We start from the raw sequence: 20253 nt of genomic DNA, 5'->3' as shown, positions 1-20253 counted from the left end.
AATCCTCCTCCTAAACCCCACCCGGGTTCTCTCCCTCTTTTTATAGTCAATTAATAAAGAATAAATGATTTTTAAATGATAGTGACTTTATTTCCTTTGAAAGCAAGCTGGGGGCAGGGGGAGGGTGGGTTCCTTACAGAGAATGAGTCAATAAAGGGGGCGGGTTTGCATGAAGGAGAAACAAACAGAAATTTCACACTGTAGCCTGGCCAGTCATGACACTGGTTTTCAAAGCTTCTCTGATGCACAGCGCTTCCTGGTGTGCTCTTCTAATTGCCCTGGTGTCTGGCTGTGCATAATCAGCAGCCAGGCGATCTGCCTCAGCCTCCCACCCCGCCATAAAGGTCTCCCCCTTACTTTCACAGAGATTGTGGAGCACACAGCAAACAGAAATAACAATGGGGATATTGGTTTGGCTGAGGTCTGAGCGAGTCAGTAACGATTGCCAGTGACCTTTTAAATGGCCAAATGCACATTCTACCACCATTCTGCACTTGCTCAGCCTGTAGTTGAACAGCTCCTGACTCCTATCCAGGCTGCCTGTGTATGGCTTCATGAGCCATGGCATTAAGGGTAGGCTAGGTCCCCAAGAATAACTATTGGCATTTCAGCATCCCCAACGGTTATTTTCTGGTCCGGGAAGTAAGTCCCTTGCTGCAGCCGTTTAAACAGAGTAGTGTTCCTGAAGACGCAAGCATCATGAACCCTTCCCGGCCAGCCCACAATGATGTTGGTGAAACGTCCCTTGTGATCCACAAGTGCTTGCAGCACCATTGAAAAGTACTCCTTGCGGTTTATGTACTGGGTACCCTGGTGCTCCGGTGCCAAGATAGGGATATGGGTTCCATCTATCACCCCACCACAGTTAGGGAATCCCATTGCAGCAAAGCTATCCACTATGACCTGCACATTTCCCAGAGTCACTACCTTTCATAGCAGCACGTCAGTGATTGCTTTGGCTACTTGCATCACAGCAGCCCCCACAGTAGATTTGCCCACTCCAAATTGATTCCCGACTGATCGGTAGCTGTCTGGCGTTGCAAGCTTCCGCAGGGCTGTCGCCACTCGCATCTCAACTGTGAGGGCTGCTCTCATCTTGGTATTCTGGTGCTTCAGGGCAGGGGAAAGCAAGTCACAAAGTTCCATGAAAGTGCCCTTACGCATGCGAAAGTTTTGCAGCCATTGGGAATCGTCCCACACCTGCAACACTATGCGGTCCCACCAGTCTGTGCTTGTTTCCCGGGCCCAGAATCGGCGTTCCACGGATAGAACCTGCCCCATTATCAACATGATCTCCAAAGCACCGGGGCCCGCGGTTTGAGAGAATTCTGTGTCCATGTCCATGTCCTCATCACACTTGTCGCTGTGCTGCCATCGCCGCCGCCTCCTCACCTTGTTTTTCTGGTCCTGGCTCAGCATAAACTGCACGAGAACACGCGAGGTGTTTACAATGTTCATGACTGCTGTCTTGAGCTGAGCAGGCTCTATGCTTGCCGTGGTATGGAGACTGCAGTGTTCACCCAGGAAAAAAGGCGCAAAATGGTTGTCTGCCGTTGCTTTCGTGGAGGGAGGGGTGAGGCTGTACCCAGAACCACCTGCGACAATATTTTTTGCCCCATCAGGCACTGGGATCTCAACCCAGAATTCCAATGGGCGGGGGAGACTGCGGGAACTATAGGATAGCTATGGGATAGCTACCCACAGTGCAACGCTCCGGAAATCGACGCTAGCTCTGGTACATGGACGCACACCACCGAATTAATGTGCTTACATTGTGGCTGCATACATTCGACTTTATACAATCTGTTTCCAAAATTCCAATTATATTAATTCAGATTAATCCCGTAGTGTAGACATACCCTTAGATTCAGGACCTGTAGGGGATGCACTCCATCCACTTTCTCTACAGCTGCCCAGCTTTGTGACTGCACCCAGCTCTCTTATAGTATGTCTCCACTGGAATTAAAAACCTATGGCCAGCCCATGCCAGCTGGCTTGGGCTGCGGGGATGTTTAATTGCGGTGTAGATGTTTGGGCTCAGGCTTCAGCCTGGGCTCTAGGACCCTGCAAGATGGGAGGGTCCCAGAGCTCAGGCTGCTACCCGAGCCTGAATGTCTATGCTGCAATTAAACAGCCCCTCAGCCTGAGCCCCGTGAACCTGAGTCAGCTGGCACAGGCCAGCCACCGGTTTAAAAGGAAGACAGTGATATTGCATTGGCAAATTCCCCATAGAAACAAAGAAAGGAACAAAAGAATAATAAAGGCACCTCAACTTTTCCTCATTTATGTAGGACAATCTTATAATATGCATCCAGATATCCTCCAATCACACAAGCTGAAAATTGTTCCACTTTACTGCAGTTCTGTAATCGTATGGGAACCAATTCTGTCTGTGGGCTGTGCACATCCAAAATTCCTGCTGAATGACCTGCCCTGGGAGCGAGTTACCAGTGACCCAGGGCTGGGGTGGCAGGAGGGTGCAATTGGGGATGGGGGGGGGGAAGAGCCCAGGGCTGGGGTGGGGGGGCAGCCAAAAATTGTTTTGCTTGGGGCAGCAAAAAACCTAGAGCCAGCCCTGCCCATGAGTGACACTGACCAGTTCTGGCTGCTGGAGAGCTTCAGGTTTGGCTTCACATTGTAAGCGAGAGTAGCCTTTAAAACTGCCCTGCTTCTACAAACAGAGATAGGACACTGTATCTTTCTGCCTTTTTCAGCAATATCCCTACTTGCACAGGAGAGAGCAATTTCACAAGTAATTTCTACGATGAAAACCACTGCTGGGGGCCCATCAGCAGGATTAATGCTTACAGGATTTTTCTGGTGAGAATTTTTGGTGGCATTTACTGTAATTCCCTAGAAAGCAGAAGCTATTATATTAAAGGAGTTAGGCATCAGTAATTATATTCCTCCCCCTTTTTGTGTTTTTTTTTCCCTAACAGGCTGGCTTTGTTTTACTGATAGGACCTTTTGTATTTTTCTCCATTCAGAAGAATAAGTTTATTCAAATCTTTGCTACCATTGTATCCTTTTCAGGTAAGATGAAATACAGAGCAGCCTTGGGATAATTTCAGGCTGTTGAGTGAGTAGAATTATTTATCTCTTTGAACAATAGCTACATGTCCAACCCCTACCTCCCCCCCCCCCAACCACACAAGGGTCATTTTAAGGAATTTGTTTAATTCATATTTTGCCACTGATGTGCATGTCTTTCAAATGGTTTACGCTCCATCCTGCAGAGACTTCCATATGAAATAAGACTGGTATTTTCAATGGGGCCTAAGACGTTAGGGGCCTCATTCCCTTGGAAACTCAATAGGAATTGGGCACCTCCCTCCCTAAGTGCCTTTGAAAGCTAAATACTTGCCAAAGGCTTTGCAGGATGGGGGCCCTGGTTTCTGTTGGGCCAAAACATGCAAAGACACATTTTAAAAAAGCACCCAGAAGCTTCCCATTTTGTGAGTAAGATTCAGAGCAGCGTTGCCCATTTATATGGAGCAAAGGAATATCCAGAATTACTATTAGAATAGCAATTACTAAAAAATGATTGGAAGGGATATTAAACCTCATGCTTCATGGCTTATGCCAACCTCTATCTAACTATTAGGAGATAATGCCCTGAAGGAGCAGATTAGCTCAGAACTGACTGCCTGTCTGTGATTTCTTGCATCTTCCTCTGAAGAGTGATGGTCACTGTTAGAGACAAGATACTGGACTAGATGCACCAGGGGTCTGATCCAGTCTGGCAGCTCCTATGTGTAATCTGTTGCTCTCAATGGGAGTTGCTGGATGCTGAGCACTTCAGAAGAATCTGGTTATTGATAAGGTGCCTGAATTGCAACTGAGCTCTTTTGAAAATCTGGCCCCAGTTCTGTTAGATGAGACCTTTTGAAGAGTCTGGCCTAAGGGCCTGATCCAAAGTCCACTGACATGAACGGAAGGGCTCCTGGATTCTGCTCTGAGCATGTGTGACTCAGTGCTAAGGAATATCTCAGAATTTAGCTGCAGACAGATAAGAGGGAATCAAGATGGTTTATAAAAAAAAATTCCTACATCATTGATTATTTTTTCCTGCCAGCAGTTGTTGAGGCCGTTTGTGATAGAAGATTGTGGGTATGACAGAAAAGTCTGAGATCTTGGGTAAATCCCAAATGAACCTGAACTTGCAGACACATTGTTATATTTAACTTACTTCCTCAAACTGTACTTGAGTAACTGTGACTTGGTGTCTCTGGTTCTCTTTCTGCAGTGATCCTTCTTTTGTTTCCTAATATCTCTCACCAGTTCCATGAGTTATGGGAATATGCTGTTCATTGAGACTCCAGAGCTTTGCATGATCCTGGATTGTTGTATTTTGTTTGCTTGGGTTTTTGTGGCCAAACTAAAGGCTTTTGCAAAACTATATTAAAAATGTCTGTTATGGATATTCATCATTCATCTGACTGTATGCATTGATACCAGTGTCAGTTGTTTGAGTTGAAGTACAGAGGGAGGATTATAATACATTTGAAACAGTATTGTCTAGCCACTCAATAAACACATTTACCAGACAAGTATGTGCATTTTGGAATGTTGGGGAGACCTGGAAGACACAGACATGCCTCTTCTCTACAGCTGTTGACCCCACTGGTCTGTTATGAGCTTGACAGCTTCTCTGAGGATTTGAGGTCTGTTTGCACTTGGAAGTTTGTTCAGTTCTTTCACGCTACTCCTCTCAAATCTGTGCACGAGCTGCTCTAGTTTCACATTTGCTTATTTAATTCTATGCACTCGGCCTTTCCTGTTTGCATTGGCAGCACAAGGAGAAACACAGTTCTACTCCTCATTATTACTCTTGTGTTTACAGATGACTGGATAGGGTCTTTCTTAATTTATGGGCTAATTAACTTCACTTCACACAATGCCATTTTCAGGGACAGGGTCTCCTACTCAGAACATTGTATTAAACATTAGGGACCAGATCTTCAGTTGCTGTAAATCCTTGTCTCCAAAGGAAAGCTATTCTGGCCCTTACATTTGACTTTATATGAATGGGTAAGGAGTGTGATCTAGTGGTTAGAGCACTGACTGGGAAGTCAGGTCAGCAGGTTTTGGAGATTCCCAGGCTCAGACTGAGCAGGTCATGACTTGTCATACCTAGGTGTACTTGCAGGAGCTAGGCATTTCAGAAATATGTGCTTTAAGCAGGGCTTTGGAGCTGTGCTCCGGCTCCGCTCCAGCTCCAGGCAAAAACTTGCAGCTCCACTGCTCTGGACCTGCTCCGCACTCCAGCTCCGGGCTCTGCTCTAAAGCCCTGGCTTTAAGGACTCTGTCTCTTTCATGGACATTTTACTTTAGAAAGTTTTAACTTTATTTTAAAAGATTATTTCCATTTCATTTTTAAAGTTGAGAGGCGATAAAGCTTCTGGCTGAGTTTTCATTTTGCTGGATTGAAAAGAGAGGTGAGTTGGATGTTTAATTCCTGCGGGGATGCTTGAAGTATTACCTAACCGTTCAGAACATTGTTCCTGAAAGCGACTCAGCAGCCTGACCTACCTACAGTGGTGACTCATCCACCTCATTTCTGGGGCGGATGGGGATATAAGCATATTCTTTTCATAGCCTCACAAATTATCACTTGCAGTTTCCTTTGTGTTTCAGGGCAGTGCAATGCTGCATGCGAAAGCCCTTGTCACGCTGGTTATGATAACATGATGTCACTGCCAAGCCCTGCCTAGGCCAACTGTCCATCCAGTGGTCATGTTGCCATCTGTAGGTTCATTGACATCCTTCAGGGGCAGCTTTTATCAGAGTAAGTTAAGGTTAAAGAATTGGCTACAGTGCTACAGTGTGACCCAGCGTTTCATGTGTGTTAACCATTCTGCTGCATTCCTGATCCACAGAGACTACAGCTCCCAGCCATGGGAGTTGATCCTTTAACTCAAGCTGGCGTGAGTCACACGTTAGCTCTGGAGTTCTAGGGTTCAGTCCCCGGTGATAGCCCTGATGATGATTGTTACACAAAGAAAATGAGGACAGCAACAAGGTCAAATATTGTTTGGTGGTTCCCAGTGGTGCAAGTAGAATTCATTTCTTACCCGTTCGCTGCACCAGCTAAAGGGGGACATGTGACTCCCCACGTGACTCCTCATGTGACTTTGCCCCAAGCCTGGGCCACGTGCTCTCTCCCTCCCCTCCCTGTGATCCATCCCACATTACCGGGAGAAGGGAGGGGGGGCTCTGTCCTCCTCCCAGTGCGCTGGAGACTTCTCAACTGCAGGGCTCTCCGGAACCACATCGGCGAAATGAGCAGAACATGGGGCCGCCAGGCGGCCCCATGCCAGCAGCTCCCACAGCACTGCCCCCCGCCCTGCCCCCAGCCCTTCCATGCAGCTGAGTCTCCTGAGTCCTGTTCGGGGTCTGTACAGCAGCCCCTCCAGAGGACAGGGCTGGGGGGAGGGGGAGGCTAGGGGCGGTACAGCCGCGCTGGAGGAACTGCCGGCATGGGGTTCTGCTCCTTTCGCTGCTGCGGTTCCTGAGAGAGCCCTGAACCGCATGGCTCTCCTGGGAACTGCAGTGGTGAAAGGAGCAGAATGTTGGGTGGCCCCATGCCGACAGCTCCTCCGGCGGGGATACCTACAGACCCCAGACAGGAGAGGCTAGACACAGCTGCATGGAAGAGCTGGGGGCGGTACAGCCGCGCCAGAAGAGCTGCTGGCATGGGGCTGCTGGGTTCTGTCCTCCTGTGTCTTTTCAGTATGGTATACCAGCTATAAATGGCTTACTGGTTTACTGCCGTACTTGCACCACTGATGGTTCCCAAATGGGCGATGCTCATTGGGCAACATACCCAGCTATTTGTTTTTCTTTTACTCCTTCGCCCACGTGGTGAATGCACCCAAAGAGCATTTGTACTCAGTCAAGCCCTGTCAAAGGAATCATTAGTAAATCCAAGAGAAATCTATTTGTCTCTTGTTTGTGTTGTCAGGAAAGTGTTGTAATCCTCGCCTGTGTTTTCAGCTGTTCATTGCAGAGGGCCCAAGCAACTTAATTGGTTTACTGAATGAGGTTTGTGTGTCTGTGTCTGATGTAGAGATAATTGGCTTTGGCAGACAGCACTTTTTATGAATTCTGAGTAGGCCTAGCTGAAGCGCAGTGTCCGAGTAGCAACTGTAAACCCTGCTTAGCAGGAAGAAGCACAGGGTTGAGCATTATAGATTTTTTTTAATAGTCAGCATGACTGGGCAGATGCTGACGTTCTGTATTAGCCTTGATTTCTTCCTCTGGCCCAGTCTTCATACACTCTAGTGTCCTAGGGCTATGAGGGTGGGTGGGGCTGGGTTGTTCATGGTGCCTGTGGCTCTGCCTTTAAATAAGGGGTATTGATACCTGAGCCAGTCTTGTGTAGGATGACAGTGGGTTTTATGTTCATGTGGCACAACTTGCTTAGATTTTCCCTGTGACCTCATTCCATTATTTTAGTAGATACTGCTGTCCGATTTCCATGCCCCCTCCCTCCTTGGGAAGTCAGACAAGTTCACTTGATGATTACTTGTTCTGTTCATTCTCTCGAGGGCACCTGGCATTGGCCACTGTCGGAAGACAGGATACTGGGCTAGATGGACCTTTGGTCTGACCCAGTATGGTTGTTATTATGTTCTTATATTAAGTTAAAGTTCTCCAGGGATTGTTTTAACAATGTAATTTTCTGAGAGTCCATTGGTTTTCCAAGGAAAGGAAACTCTGTTCAGTTAAGATGTTACCTCAGATCTCACATCCAGATCATAACAATGGTGTGTGTGAGATTAAAGGAACATGGTGAGCCCAAATACAAGATCTTAGCATCTTGCACACAGATAAGCAATCGCTTAGGCAAAACATTTGTAGCTTAAGCTCTTTACACTTCACAGTCAGAGGTATTTCAAAGACTTTTCCATCCAAAAACAAATCTAGCAGAAGGAAAATGGACAGAGTCACTTAAAGTCAGAGGCTTATTATTATTTGCCATTACTATTACAATGTTAGACAAAAATAAAAAGGTAAAACCAGATACTATAAAGTTCTCCACTTTAAATTAGGGGTATAATTTTATTGATATTTTTGGGGAGGAAAAACATGTTTTTCCCCTGTATTGTTCACCTTTGATGGACATTATGGGAACCCACAGAGGGACATACCCTATGTAAATGCATAGAAAACTGAAGTCTCTTTTAAAGAAGCTGACTTAGGGGGAATCACTGTTGCATTGAGAGGAAGGATAGTCTAGTGGATGGGGCACTAGCCTGGCATTTGGGGGGCCTGGGTTTGAATCTCTACTCTGCCACTGGATTCCGGTGTGATGTTTGGAAAGTTGCTTACGGTATCATTTTTAGAAGTGGCTCAGTGATGTAGGAGTTAACGCCCATTGGCTTTGGTGCCTAAGCCACTATTGAAAATGGGAGTTAGGCTCCTAAGTCACTTAGGCACGTGGACATTTGACTCGTTGTCTTTCTCAGCCTTGGTTCCTCATTTGCACCGTGGGGATAATAGCACTGTCCCGGCTCTTAGGCGTTTTGTGAGCATAAATACATCAGACCTTGAGGTGCTCAGATATTTGGTAATGGGGTTGAGATGAAGTACCTTTGAGAGTGGAAAGGTAACTTGATGGTCATAAATCTCCTTCCCAAGCTTCTCCTGATCAGAGGATTCTAGCAGAGCTGAACTTTTTGTGTACATTTTTGTGTACAGTCTAGATTGTTTCCTCAGAAGCAGTGTCACCATTTACTATGCTATTGCTATTGCTATTTTGTAATGCCCATCTCTCTTTCATTGTAACTGGAGCAGAAGACCTCTTGGAAGCTGTCAGTATCCAGGGTTGATGGATTCTCTTGCTAGGTGGCATCTAGCAGCTGAGTGTACGGTGAAGTTAAAGAGTCTTTATCAATGGGCCCTTTCCGGTGGCATTTGCACTGCAAGCAGCAAATGTAAATAAAGGCAGGGGATGATACAAGAACCAGAAAGAATCCAGCCTGGCTGTAGGGTTGCCAAATTTTTGATTGCAGAAAACCGAACACCCTTACCATGCCCCGCCCCTTCTCTGAGGCCCCTCCCTCATGCACTCCATCCCTCCCTCCCTCCATCAGTCGCTCTCCCCCACCCTTGCTCACTCGCTTATTTTCACCTGGTTGGGGCAGAGGGTTGGGGTGCGGGAGAGGGTGAGGGCTCTGGATGGGGGGGGGGAGTGGGCTCCAGGGAGGGGCCAGGGATGAGGGTTTTGGAGTGCAGGAGGGGGGTCCAGGCTTGTAGGTGGGGGTGAGAGTTTTGGAGTGCGGGAGGGGGCTCAGGGCTGGGGCAAGGGGTTGGGGTGTGGGAGGGGGTATAGGGCTGGGGCAGGGGGTGGGGGTGCAGGGTGAGGGCTCCAGGAGAGAGTTTGGGTGCGGGAGGGGGTTCAGGGCTGGGGTAGGGGGATGGAATGTGGACTCTGGATGGCGATTATCTCAGGTGGCTCCCGGAAGTGGCTGGCATGTCCCTCTGGCTCCTAGGCACAGGGGCAGCCGGGGGCTCCGTGTTTGCCCCTGTCCACAGGCGCCATCCCCACTGCTCCTGTTGGCCCTGGTTCCCGGCCAATGGGAGCTGTGGAGCTGGTCCTTGGGGCAGTGCCTGGACTGTGGGCAGGGGCAGCGTGCGGATCCCCCCAGCAGCCATTGCGGGATATGCCAGCTGCTTACACAGGAGCCACATGGAGCTGGCCGCTGTGGCCAACCGGACTTTTAACAGCCTGGTCACCTGTGCTGACTGGAGCTGCCAGGGTCCCTTTTTGACCGGGCGTTCCAGTCGAAAACCAGATACCTGGTGACCCTGCCTGGCTTTCAGATCCCAGTTTGAGTTGGTAGGGCTGGCAGGTGGAGGTAAAAACATCATTTTGCTTAATAATAGAGAAAATCTGATCAGCTTATCAGATAATGAAAAACAGGGTACCCCAGAGTGCCATTCTTTGAGTCACTTTTCTAACTTCAAATATATTTTAACTGAATCTGGCCTGTGGCAGTGACAACTTCATAGCACTCCTTGAAACTGGCTATTGTGTAGAAATTCCTTTCCTTCCAGGGGCCTTTAAGTCTCTAGTTTGCACTGTCTGGTCACTAAGTTAGCAATATATGTTTTGCTGCTGGATAATAATGGCGGCAAACTCTGTTCAGGGTTTTGTTTTTATATTAAGCAATGTTGAAAATACTGTATGCTTTAAAAGGAGCAATGCCATTTGGACAGCAATCAGCCTTTGCAGCATATGGAAGATGGGTGCATATGTACATACATATGCAGTGGAACGTATCTGCAATGAACTTTGGTGTAAGGAAACTTTTCTCCTGACTACACTGGGTTTGGAAGCAGGCCCTTTGTGAAGAGGAATAAAAATCTAGGGTAAAATCCTGGTCCCACTTAAGTCAATGGGAATTTTGTCACTGATTCAATGGGGCCAGGTTTTCACCCTTTGAATTGCTTTAGTACAGAGTGGTGTTCAAAACACTATTGCATTTCTAGTGAGCCTCTTCTTCTGGTACAGTTTTATGTAGAAAAGATTAATCCAAACTACAATGAGTGTGACTTATGTATGTGTGTGTAATATTTGCTCTTTAAGTTTAAAGGTTAATTAAAACAACCTTGAATAAGGTGGGGGCGGGGGGAAGCTAAATTCCTATGTTAAATCTAAGTTTGTTGGTAATTGGTAAAAATCTGGAGAAAAATCAAAAGGGTCATTGTATATTTAAATATATAATCAGCCTAGCTAAATCAAAGTGAACAAAGCAAGCTGTTTATAAATGGCCACTGCACTTAATCAAATCAATGCAGGAAAAGCCTACTTTCTGAATTAGTTATTCTAAAGCTAGGAAGCTGGCAGCAAGTTCAGAAGGGTTTTTGCTTAAATCCATATGCTGCACATACGGTTTTATTCATTATATGAATAGTCTGGGAAACGCTGGCAGAATAGAAACACCACAAAATGGAAAATTAATGTTACTGGCAGCATGAATTGTACATGGACCCAACTTATGAGGATTCCAGATCTCTTATAAGTGAAGTGTTTGGTTTTGCAGCTTGATTTAGACCAGTGTCAGGAGACGTGGGCTCTATTTCTGCCTTGACTTGTTGTAATGTTGTTTGTGAACTATTTCTGCTTCTCAAGTCTGTAAAATGGGGGGAAATAATAATGTTTAGTGCTTTGAGATCCCAGATGAACAGTATTACTATAATTGTTCTAAGTGAATATAACTTAGAGCTAGTGCATTATCCTGCATGCTTTTCCAGGTTAACAGAGTTACTGCTACGGACACTGTGTCTTTGAGGAACCTTTCCCCAACATCTCGCTCACAATAGATGCTAGCAATTGCCTCAAGGCCACAGTGGATTACAGCACGACAGCTGTAATCAAAATATATTTCCTTACACACCTAAAAATGTCCTGTTTAGTGCACTAAGAAATGTAGGACTGTGCCCTAATATGAGTCTGAAAACCTATAATTTATGCTAAAAACCCTTCAGGTGAGATTGACTTGTACCAACAGAGAGTCTTCTGAGTTTCCCCATCCTTGCAGAAGCCCATGGAAAACTTCTATGTTTTAATTTAATATACAGCAGTTTTGGATTGTGCTGATGTGAGGAAATTGTGTTCTCTGTTTATGGGTTCTTATGTATTAACATTGCCTTGTGCACGTTGCAATGTTTTGTTTGCTTGTGTGAGTGTAACCTGTAGGTAGCAGCTTCATCTAGGAAGTGATTTCAGTCAAGATTCAGTCAGCACCATGCTTTTTGGTGTTAGACTCAGTTTCCAAAAAGAAATGCACCACATTTGACAATAAGCATTCATTGAAGATATATTGAAATTATAGTACTAACTTTAATTGTGTCACCTCATGCCTTCCCATGTTATATGTACGAACAGGTATGGGCCATAAAAGTTAGCAAGAACTTTAACATATATATGTATATCTTGTAATCCTCTATGAAGAAATAATATGCTTAAAGAAAATACATTCCCACCAAAGAAGACTTGATGAATTTATGAAAATAACAAGTAGGAAATGGGATTTATGGGATTGTAAATATTTTATTTGCTGTTAGGAAGGAAGGATTTGGAAGCCTTATTTATTGAAAATTAGTTTTATTTTTCCCTGAAGGTGTTTTAAACTTAATCTACTTGATGTTTTTTTTATGGACACACAGGGATTTTTATATGAATACTAAATGTTTTAGATCATTTCTCTTTGCAAGTAATTTTTCCCTAAAAAAGATCCCATGCCACAAACCTCCATTGATACTGATAATGCAGTATATTCTTTTGAAGTACAGTCTTTATTTCACATTATTCACATCTTTTTTTATCAAATTCCAAATTTGAATTAAAACTAGTGTTTTGATATTCCCTTCCCCACCTCGTCTCATCACCCTGGAGGCATTCTCATTTTTCTTCCCTTTTTGGAATCAGACCACTTGTAGAATCTCTATGCTAAAGAGTGCATAGATTTTTGTTTAAGTAATAGCGGTAGTTTGGGAAGCATAGTAGACGTGCTACAGGAGACTGTAGTTCATTTATGTATAATTAGGTGTGAAGGTCCTATGCACCATCCTGTACCTTGCCAGTAAACAATAATCTGACCCCAATGGACTTGCTAATGAAGTGAAAGGAATGGTTTTTGCTTTCAGTCCTGTGCTTCATTTGAATATGTAGACTCTGCCAGCCATGTAATGAAGCGGAGTAGCTTTGTGTCTAACAGACCCATAATACTAGCAGTGTCACACCCTGTCCCTTCTCCACTCACCTCTGTGGCACGTGTCTAGTGGATAAATCCTGTGGGAAAACTGTTTTCCTTTGCACTCTGACCTCTGGACTGCTGGAGGGCTGGGTGGTGGGGAATAGGCAGATAGCTCTTTCAGTCAGGGCCCGTTGCTGTAAGGTTCTGAGCATCACCATCTCCCATGAGCTGCCCCTTCATCATACCCAGTAACATACGTTGTGCTAGGTATAGCAATTTGCTCCCTCCTGTGAGTATCAGAAGAATGGGAGTCACAATGTTTGAGTTATAATCTCTCACCTGGGCTCTTCTAGGGGCAGCTTAACAGTGTGTTACCCTTTGCTCACAGCAGAGCATATAGTCACGATCTAGTCCTTGGAGACTAGATCGTGACTATATATAGTTGGATATAGGTAGTTGGAGGTCACTGAGCAAAGTAGAGCAGCATTTTCAGCAGCCACAGCCATGATCCCTATGGGAAATGACTGGCAATTATGAAATCTCTGCTGTTTCTTAGTAGCCTGAGATAAAGTTTACACACTCTAATGTGCATTACTATTAGATGAATGCAATCTGTGATCACATAATTGTGAATACTGATGGCTTGATCATATGCAGGTATTTCCATTTTCTGTGCAAATACAATGTCCCTTATCAAATGGGCTTCATTTATATTTTGACCTTTGATTTCTATTCTTTGTGATGGACAATGGCTTCTTTACTACTATATGAGGGTTTTGTGAATCTCAGACTAAGCTGATCATGTGCCTACTTGATATTAGATGGAGCTTCAAAAGTGGTGTTTTCAGACCAAGGCCTCTATATACTACATTTAAATTACTGGCATTGTGCTGTATTGCATCCCATGGCAGACTCTCCATGGCAGTCTAATGCAACACAGCCCACAGAGTGGGCACTTTGATACAACTTTTTCTTGACGTACATGAATCCTCAAAGATGCTAATCAGCACATAGACTTTTTGAAGAAAAAAAAATTGTCCTCTCCAGTAGTTGAATGAGGGCCAGATCCTTGGCCGGTGTAAATCAGTGGAGGTCCACTTTGAAGTAGAGCTGCACACAGGGTCCACCAGCTGAGTTCTGGTCCACACATTTTGACAGTATGTGCAGTTGGTTACTAGTGTTTGGTGTTATGATACTCAGATCATAAGGGCGTCCTACACAAATCATCATCCAATTCCCTTATTTGATAAACATGCCACTTCCAGGAGCTTCTGCTATTACATTTGTGGGAAGAACAAGCCAAATGTTTGTTTGTTTGAAATAATGCGATGTCAGTGCTGAAGGGGATCAACAAGGACATGATGTGCAGTGCAATTGGTTCCCAAGGCTGGTGCTCAAACACTTGTAATTTACAGCTTTGAGGTGACAGGATGCCTGAAAACAAGGTTGAGTCCTACAGAACATAAATTACTATGTTCACTATGAAACTCTATTTAAGGAGACCTGTAATGTGCAGCTTGGGACAATCTTTATCAGATACCATCCTAGCTGGAATGCTGTTCAGAATCCTCTGCTGTGGGGGATATTAATGTAGATTTATTCTGTGATACCATCCTTTATTTCACCTTTATTAAATTAATTTGAATTAGAAAATTTCAAAGTAACTTCTACCTTTACAACTGTACAAAGGCACCACAACATACAGAGATCAACCACTGAATAGGGGGTGGTTGGGAAAAGTGGATAACAATTGTATCTACACCTAGCTGTAGGTCTCTCCGTTTTGATCCTGTTATGGAGAAATGGAGCCTTATTTATTCATAGATTTTTAAGGCCAGAATGGACCATTATGACCACCTAGTCTAGGCTCCTCCATGTCACAAGCGATAGAATTTCACCCAATAGTTACTGCATCAAGCCTATAACTTTTATTTGAGTGATAGCACACATCTTTTACAAGACATCCAGTCTTGATTTAAAGACTCCAAGTGAAGGAGAATCCACTGTGGCCCTGTGTAAGTTGTTCCAATGGTTAAGTACTCTGTGTTAAAAATGTGTGCCTTATTTCTAGTCTGAATTTGTCTAGATTCAGCTTCCAGCCATTGGAACTGATTATGTCTTTTTCTGCTAGAATAAAGAGAATTGTTTGCTATCAGAAATTTCTTCCCTGTGAAAGTATTTTAGACCATAATTGAATCGCCAGAACTTTCCCTTGGATAAATTAAATAGATTGAGCTTGTTAAACTCATCACTATAAGGCATGTTGTCCAGATGTTTAATAATTTTTGTAGCTCTTTTCTGAACTCTTTAGAATTTTGCAACATCAGAAAATGGATCTCAGAACTGGATGCAGTATCCAGTACTGATCTCACTAATACTGTATAAAAGGCAGTATCATCTTCTTACTTCTTCTTTATATACCCCTGCTTATGCATCCTAGGATTTGTGTCAGCATCACCCTGACAGCAAATGTTCAGATGTTTCTCTACCATTACTCCAACATCCTTTTCAGTGTTGCTGTACTCCAGGATAAGTGCTCCTATCTTGTAAGTGTGACTTACATTCTCTGTTCTAGATTCCACATTGCATTTTGCTGTATTAAAACATAGGTTACTCACATTGCCAAGCCTTTCAGATCAGTCTGTATAACTGACATGTCCCCATCATTATTTCCTACTCCATCAAGTATTTTGTCATCTGCAAATTTTACCAGTAGTAATTTTATATTTTTTTCCTGATCACCGATAAAGATCCTAAATAGCATTGGACCTCTAGAAACATCCCCATAGGAGACTGTTTCTCTATTTACGATTACTTATTGAGATCTATCAGTTAACCAGTTTTTAATCCATTTAACATTGGGCCACGTTGATTTTGTAAAATACTTATTTTTTATCAAAATGTCTTCCAGGACTTCCTCAAATGCCTTACAGAAGTTAAAGTATATCAACACAATTATCATTATCAACCAAACTTGTGATATCATCAAAAAACAATATCCAATTTTCTTGACAAGACTTATTTTCCATAAAACTGTGCTGTCTGGCATTAATTATGAATCTTTGAATTATTTACTGATTATGCTTCTTATCACTATTTCCATATTTTGCCCAGGATTGATTTTGTGTTAGCCAGCCTACAGTTTCCTAGGCCATCCCAATTACCCTTTTAAGATACTGGTTCCAGTCTTCTGGAATTTCCTAGTGTCTTTCAAGACTTGTTAAAAATCAACATTAATGGTTCAGAGGGCTCCTTGACCAGTTCTTTGAATCCTCTTGGATAAAAGTTATCCAGTCTTGCTGGTTTAAAAAGGTTGGTTAAATATTAGTTTCTCACAGTCAGAGTATCCAGCCAGAGCTCTGAGAGCCCAAACAATAATGTAAAATTCACATGAATTAAAATATAATTGATAATACTGACTGATTGCCAGATAGCACCAGTGCAAACACACACACCTAAAGACAGCTCCAATTGCAATCTCTGGCCCTGATCCTACAAAGGCTTATGCATATGCATAACTTTGAGCACTGTAAGTAGTTCCATTGACTTATAATTGCCTTGCAGTCTGGCCATTCTCACTCCAGCTAGGCTCACGCGAGAGAAATAACTTGAGTGCAGATAACTGGAGTTAGCTCTGCAGTGAAGACCTACCCCCTTGGGCAGGGGTTATTATGGAGGTGGACAACAACAGGACTAGATCTGGTGAGTCAAAGTACAGACAGAGTTCTGTATGTGTGTACACTGCTATAGCAAAAGGTGCCAAAGGCTTGCATGTTAGAGGTCATGGATTTATAAGCATCCAGGATGAAAGTCCCCATAGAAAGAGTTAGGGGTTATGAGTCTGAGTTTTTGTGTGGGTTAAACCACTTTGTCTGGGCCATTAGACTGTTCCGAGTTTCCTTAGGTTGCAGGGCAGCTGCATAGAAGGAGCATTAATAAAGGCTACCTTTCCAGACCATGAAGTCTGAGGGGAGCCTGAGATTAGAGGTTTCCCCTGGTGCATAGAGTGGGGAGTTGAGGGCACAAAAGGTGAACAGAGTGAGTTGAAGAAGTTGGGTCTGTTTGAGCTTTGTGTGAATCCTGGAGAGAGAGAGAGGCCCAAAACAGCTGCTCCAGGGGACAGAGCACTCGTTCTTTAGCTTGTGGGAGGGAGTTGCCTGTGTGCTGTTTGGTACGACTGCTGTGCAAAAAGTTAGGACTTGTGTACAATTTGTGGATAAACCAATCACCGATAAGAAGTCTTTGGCTCCATGTCATTGATTTGTGCTCGAAATGGGAAAGTGATGTGTAAGGCCCCAAAATCTGTTTCCACTCAGCAAAAAAGCTGGATGTAAAATGAAAATTTGATGCCTAGCAGTTAATTTTTACTGCCACTTGCTTCCATTGTGCTTCTTTACTTAATGCTTACAGGTCTGTTGTTGAAAATCACCAAATGTTGTTAATTGTATGTTGTAATGGATTTCAGAGGATGGTGTCTCCACTTGCCCTGCAACCTTGAGTGCCTTACAATGCTTTGCTGTGTACTTGTTGGCTCACAGCCAGCCAACAAGTACACAGATCAAACCCTGAAATGTCTGTGTGCTAGACAGCACTGGCTTAGCAGTTCACACCCCACCACCCTGTCTACAGCCCCACTCTGGCTTCCACCAGCCTTGGTTACAACCAGCAAGGTGACCCCAACACACACTCAGTCCCAAATTTTCCCAAAGCTATATGCTCTGGAATGTCCATCCCTCTCCTGGACAGTTCAGAGAAATGAGGTTCGTTCGTTCGTTCTTGTAAAGACACAAAGCACATCACAACTTATTAGCTTAACATCCTTCCATTTAAACACAGCACTGAGTTGGTTTATAGTAAAAAAATAAAACAAATGTATTAAACAGAATAGAGGTTAGGTGATGCCAAGTAAAAGGAATAAAGTTAAAAGAGGTTTTAAGCAAATAGAAGTGAAAACGCGCATATAAAAGTCTAATACTTAACCTAGCAAGGTACAGGCTTTCTTCAAGATACACCTCTACCTCGATATAATGCTTTCCTTGGGAGCCAAAAAATCTTACTGCGTTATAGGTGAAACCGCATTATATTGAACTTGCTTTGATCCACCGGAGTGCGCAGCCCTACCCCACCAGAGCACTGCTTTACCGCGTTATATCCGAATTTGTGTTATATCGGGTCGCATTATATTGCGGTAGAGGTGTAGTTTCTCACCTATATTCAGTTTCCAGAGACTTCACCCCTTCTCCCATGACCCATCGTGGTTGAAGTTCCCATCTTTCTCAGCTTGCAGAAGCTCTTTTTGCTTGTCTGTCTAGTGGTGAATGCCAAAGATGGCTTCTGTCTTAGCTCATATCTTCCAAAGTTCAATGACTTTGTTTCAAGAGGCAGCATGACCTCATGCTGTTCTTCCCTTCTTATGGGCTTCCCATTCCCCTGTTTATAAATGGGGCTTCCATTGTTTTGATTCCACAACACTTAATTTACATAGGAGACCGGTAAATAGCTGCCTTCTCTTCTGTCTGGGAGGGAACCTTTTTCTCCCTGTTTTGCTACAGACTTTAAAACATAATATCATTAAGTATCCATATTTCCAAATAGATTTCATAGGTACATTTCACAGAGATATTAATCACCAGTGTCATTAGCTTCCAGAAAAGATCTCACTCTTATATCTTTTTATAATACAGTAATATTGTATACCATCAGTTGAGTCAATTGCTTATCACTTGAGGTTCGTACCCCCACCCCATCTTTATAGACCAGGAACTTTTGAAATGGATTCTTTTGAGGATTACCCCTTTAAAGTAAAGTTTATTCAAACTCTGAGGCAGGCAACAAGGAATCTGGTGGTGAAGGAATCCATGTTGTTTTTCCCTCTCCGTACTTGTTAGCTTATTAGCTTTGTTTACCTAATACATAGATATTAGACCTTCATTGTCTTTGTCTGAAGATCAGGCTGGTCAGAGAATCAAATACACATTCCTTTGTCTAAGGCAGACCTGTTAACCAACTCCTCCGACATGCCTGGTTTAAACACACTTTTGTCACAATTCTAACATATATCCATAACTCTTAGTACCCACTGTGTACATACATCATGCAAGAATATTAATGATCAATGAGTTATTCATTTTCAAATGATATCTGACAAGGCATATTTTATACAAAAAATATTACAGTAGTGTGCAGGGTGTGAATAAAGCGGTTCTTAGTGTTAATACATGTTGTTTAATATTCTTCCATTGTTTCTTCAAAGATATGTAATCCAAATAGCAGTCCAGGCCAATCAGACTTTCTGCTCCGAGAAGAAGGCCACAGCATGTAACAAGAGCACGATGCACCTGGCATCTGAAGGCAGCAAATTGTTTTTCTTTCTGAAATAGATCCAAGTCTTAAATGAAGTGGTTTTGCAAGTGATCTATTTTGTATTCATTGCATTCCTATCTAGAGGGGATGTTTTCTTTCCATCTTCCACAAATGGAAAAGACAGAGGTGGCCTGATTTTAGTTTCTATTACAATACCAACTAACTTTTCTCTGCCGCTGCCTCAGTTCTAGCACAAATATGACTGACTTTTTATTCTCCCCTGGGAGTGCATTTCTTGGTTGAAGCAGTGGGGTTAACAGGCGTGGGAGCATGGAGAGCAGTTTATCAACTACTGAGGAAACTGATTCACACTGCCCGTGCCTAAAAATAAAAGCCACCTTGAAGTGCTTCCGTAGATGAGTAACTGCTGCCCAAATACTGAGCTGACTGTTGCTCAGAATCTAAGTCTGTATAACTGTGTCCAGGGTGAGGAGAGGTGTGCAAGTTAACAGGCACTGCTGTTAGAGCAAAATCGTACACTGTAATTCACAATTGCAGTGCAGTGTCTATTCAATTAAATGGCACTACTGCCCTTATATTCCAGAGGAATGATTGCTCTGCTAGGTGGTTATATAATTATGTTATGCTTCAGGGCACGAGCCAACTTATAACTAATGAGGGTTAGAAGAAAACTTTCCCTTTGAACAGGTTATTCTGTAAATCCCTATTACAGGGTTTCTGGTTTCTTCCTCTGAGGCATCAAGAGATGACTACTGTCAGAGAGACAGGATGCTGGACCCGATGGACTGCAGGTTGATCCAGTCTGCCATTTCCTATGTAGAGCTGGGTGGGAATTTTGGAGGGAATTCTGCTCTTTAGGATTTGCTTTTGTTCCAAAACAGAACAAAACCAAAATAATTTGATATTTCTCATGAAACAAAATGCTGGGTGCATATACTAGGATATCTATTCCCATAGGGAAGTGGAATAAGCTATAGTGGTGTAAGGTATCTTTATACTGCTATAGCAGGGTCTGCACTGGGCCTTTAACTGGTATAATTATATTGGTAGAAAATCAGCCTACTGATACAGTTACACCGTACAACTTTCAAGTGCAGACCAGGCCATTCTGTAGAGGAGGCAACCATGCACACACAGGCATAGCCAAATCTTTTTGGTCTGTACCAAGAGCTTCAGTGGCAGGAAATTGTAGTCAGGAAAAGCTTTCCCAATTTTTGACACA

At 43.6% G+C, this 20253-nt stretch overlaps 1 protein-coding gene across 1 annotated transcript in view; it reads left to right on the top strand.

The window, feature by feature from the left end:
* The window catches only part of LOC117883859 (transmembrane protein 104-like), a 63495-nt gene extending 43606 nt beyond the window's left edge, over positions 1 to 19889 (top strand). The window contains exons 7-9 of the mRNA XM_034783674.1: positions 2715 to 2820; positions 2940 to 3033; positions 19744 to 19889. Coding sequence (XP_034639565.1) covers positions 2715 to 2820; positions 2940 to 3033; positions 19744 to 19889 — 346 coding nt within the window. The remainder of the gene's footprint in view (positions 1 to 2714; positions 2821 to 2939; positions 3034 to 19743) is intronic.
* Positions 19890 to 20253: the final 364 nt, after the last annotated feature.

The sequence above is a fragment of the Trachemys scripta genome, chromosome 10 (genome assembly GCF_013100865.1).
Source record: "Trachemys scripta elegans isolate TJP31775 chromosome 10, CAS_Tse_1.0, whole genome shotgun sequence".
Taxonomy (NCBI): Eukaryota; Metazoa; Chordata; order Testudines; family Emydidae; genus Trachemys; species Trachemys scripta.
The sequence above is the reverse complement of the archived record's forward strand: the minus strand, read 5'-3'. Positions and strand labels throughout refer to the sequence as shown.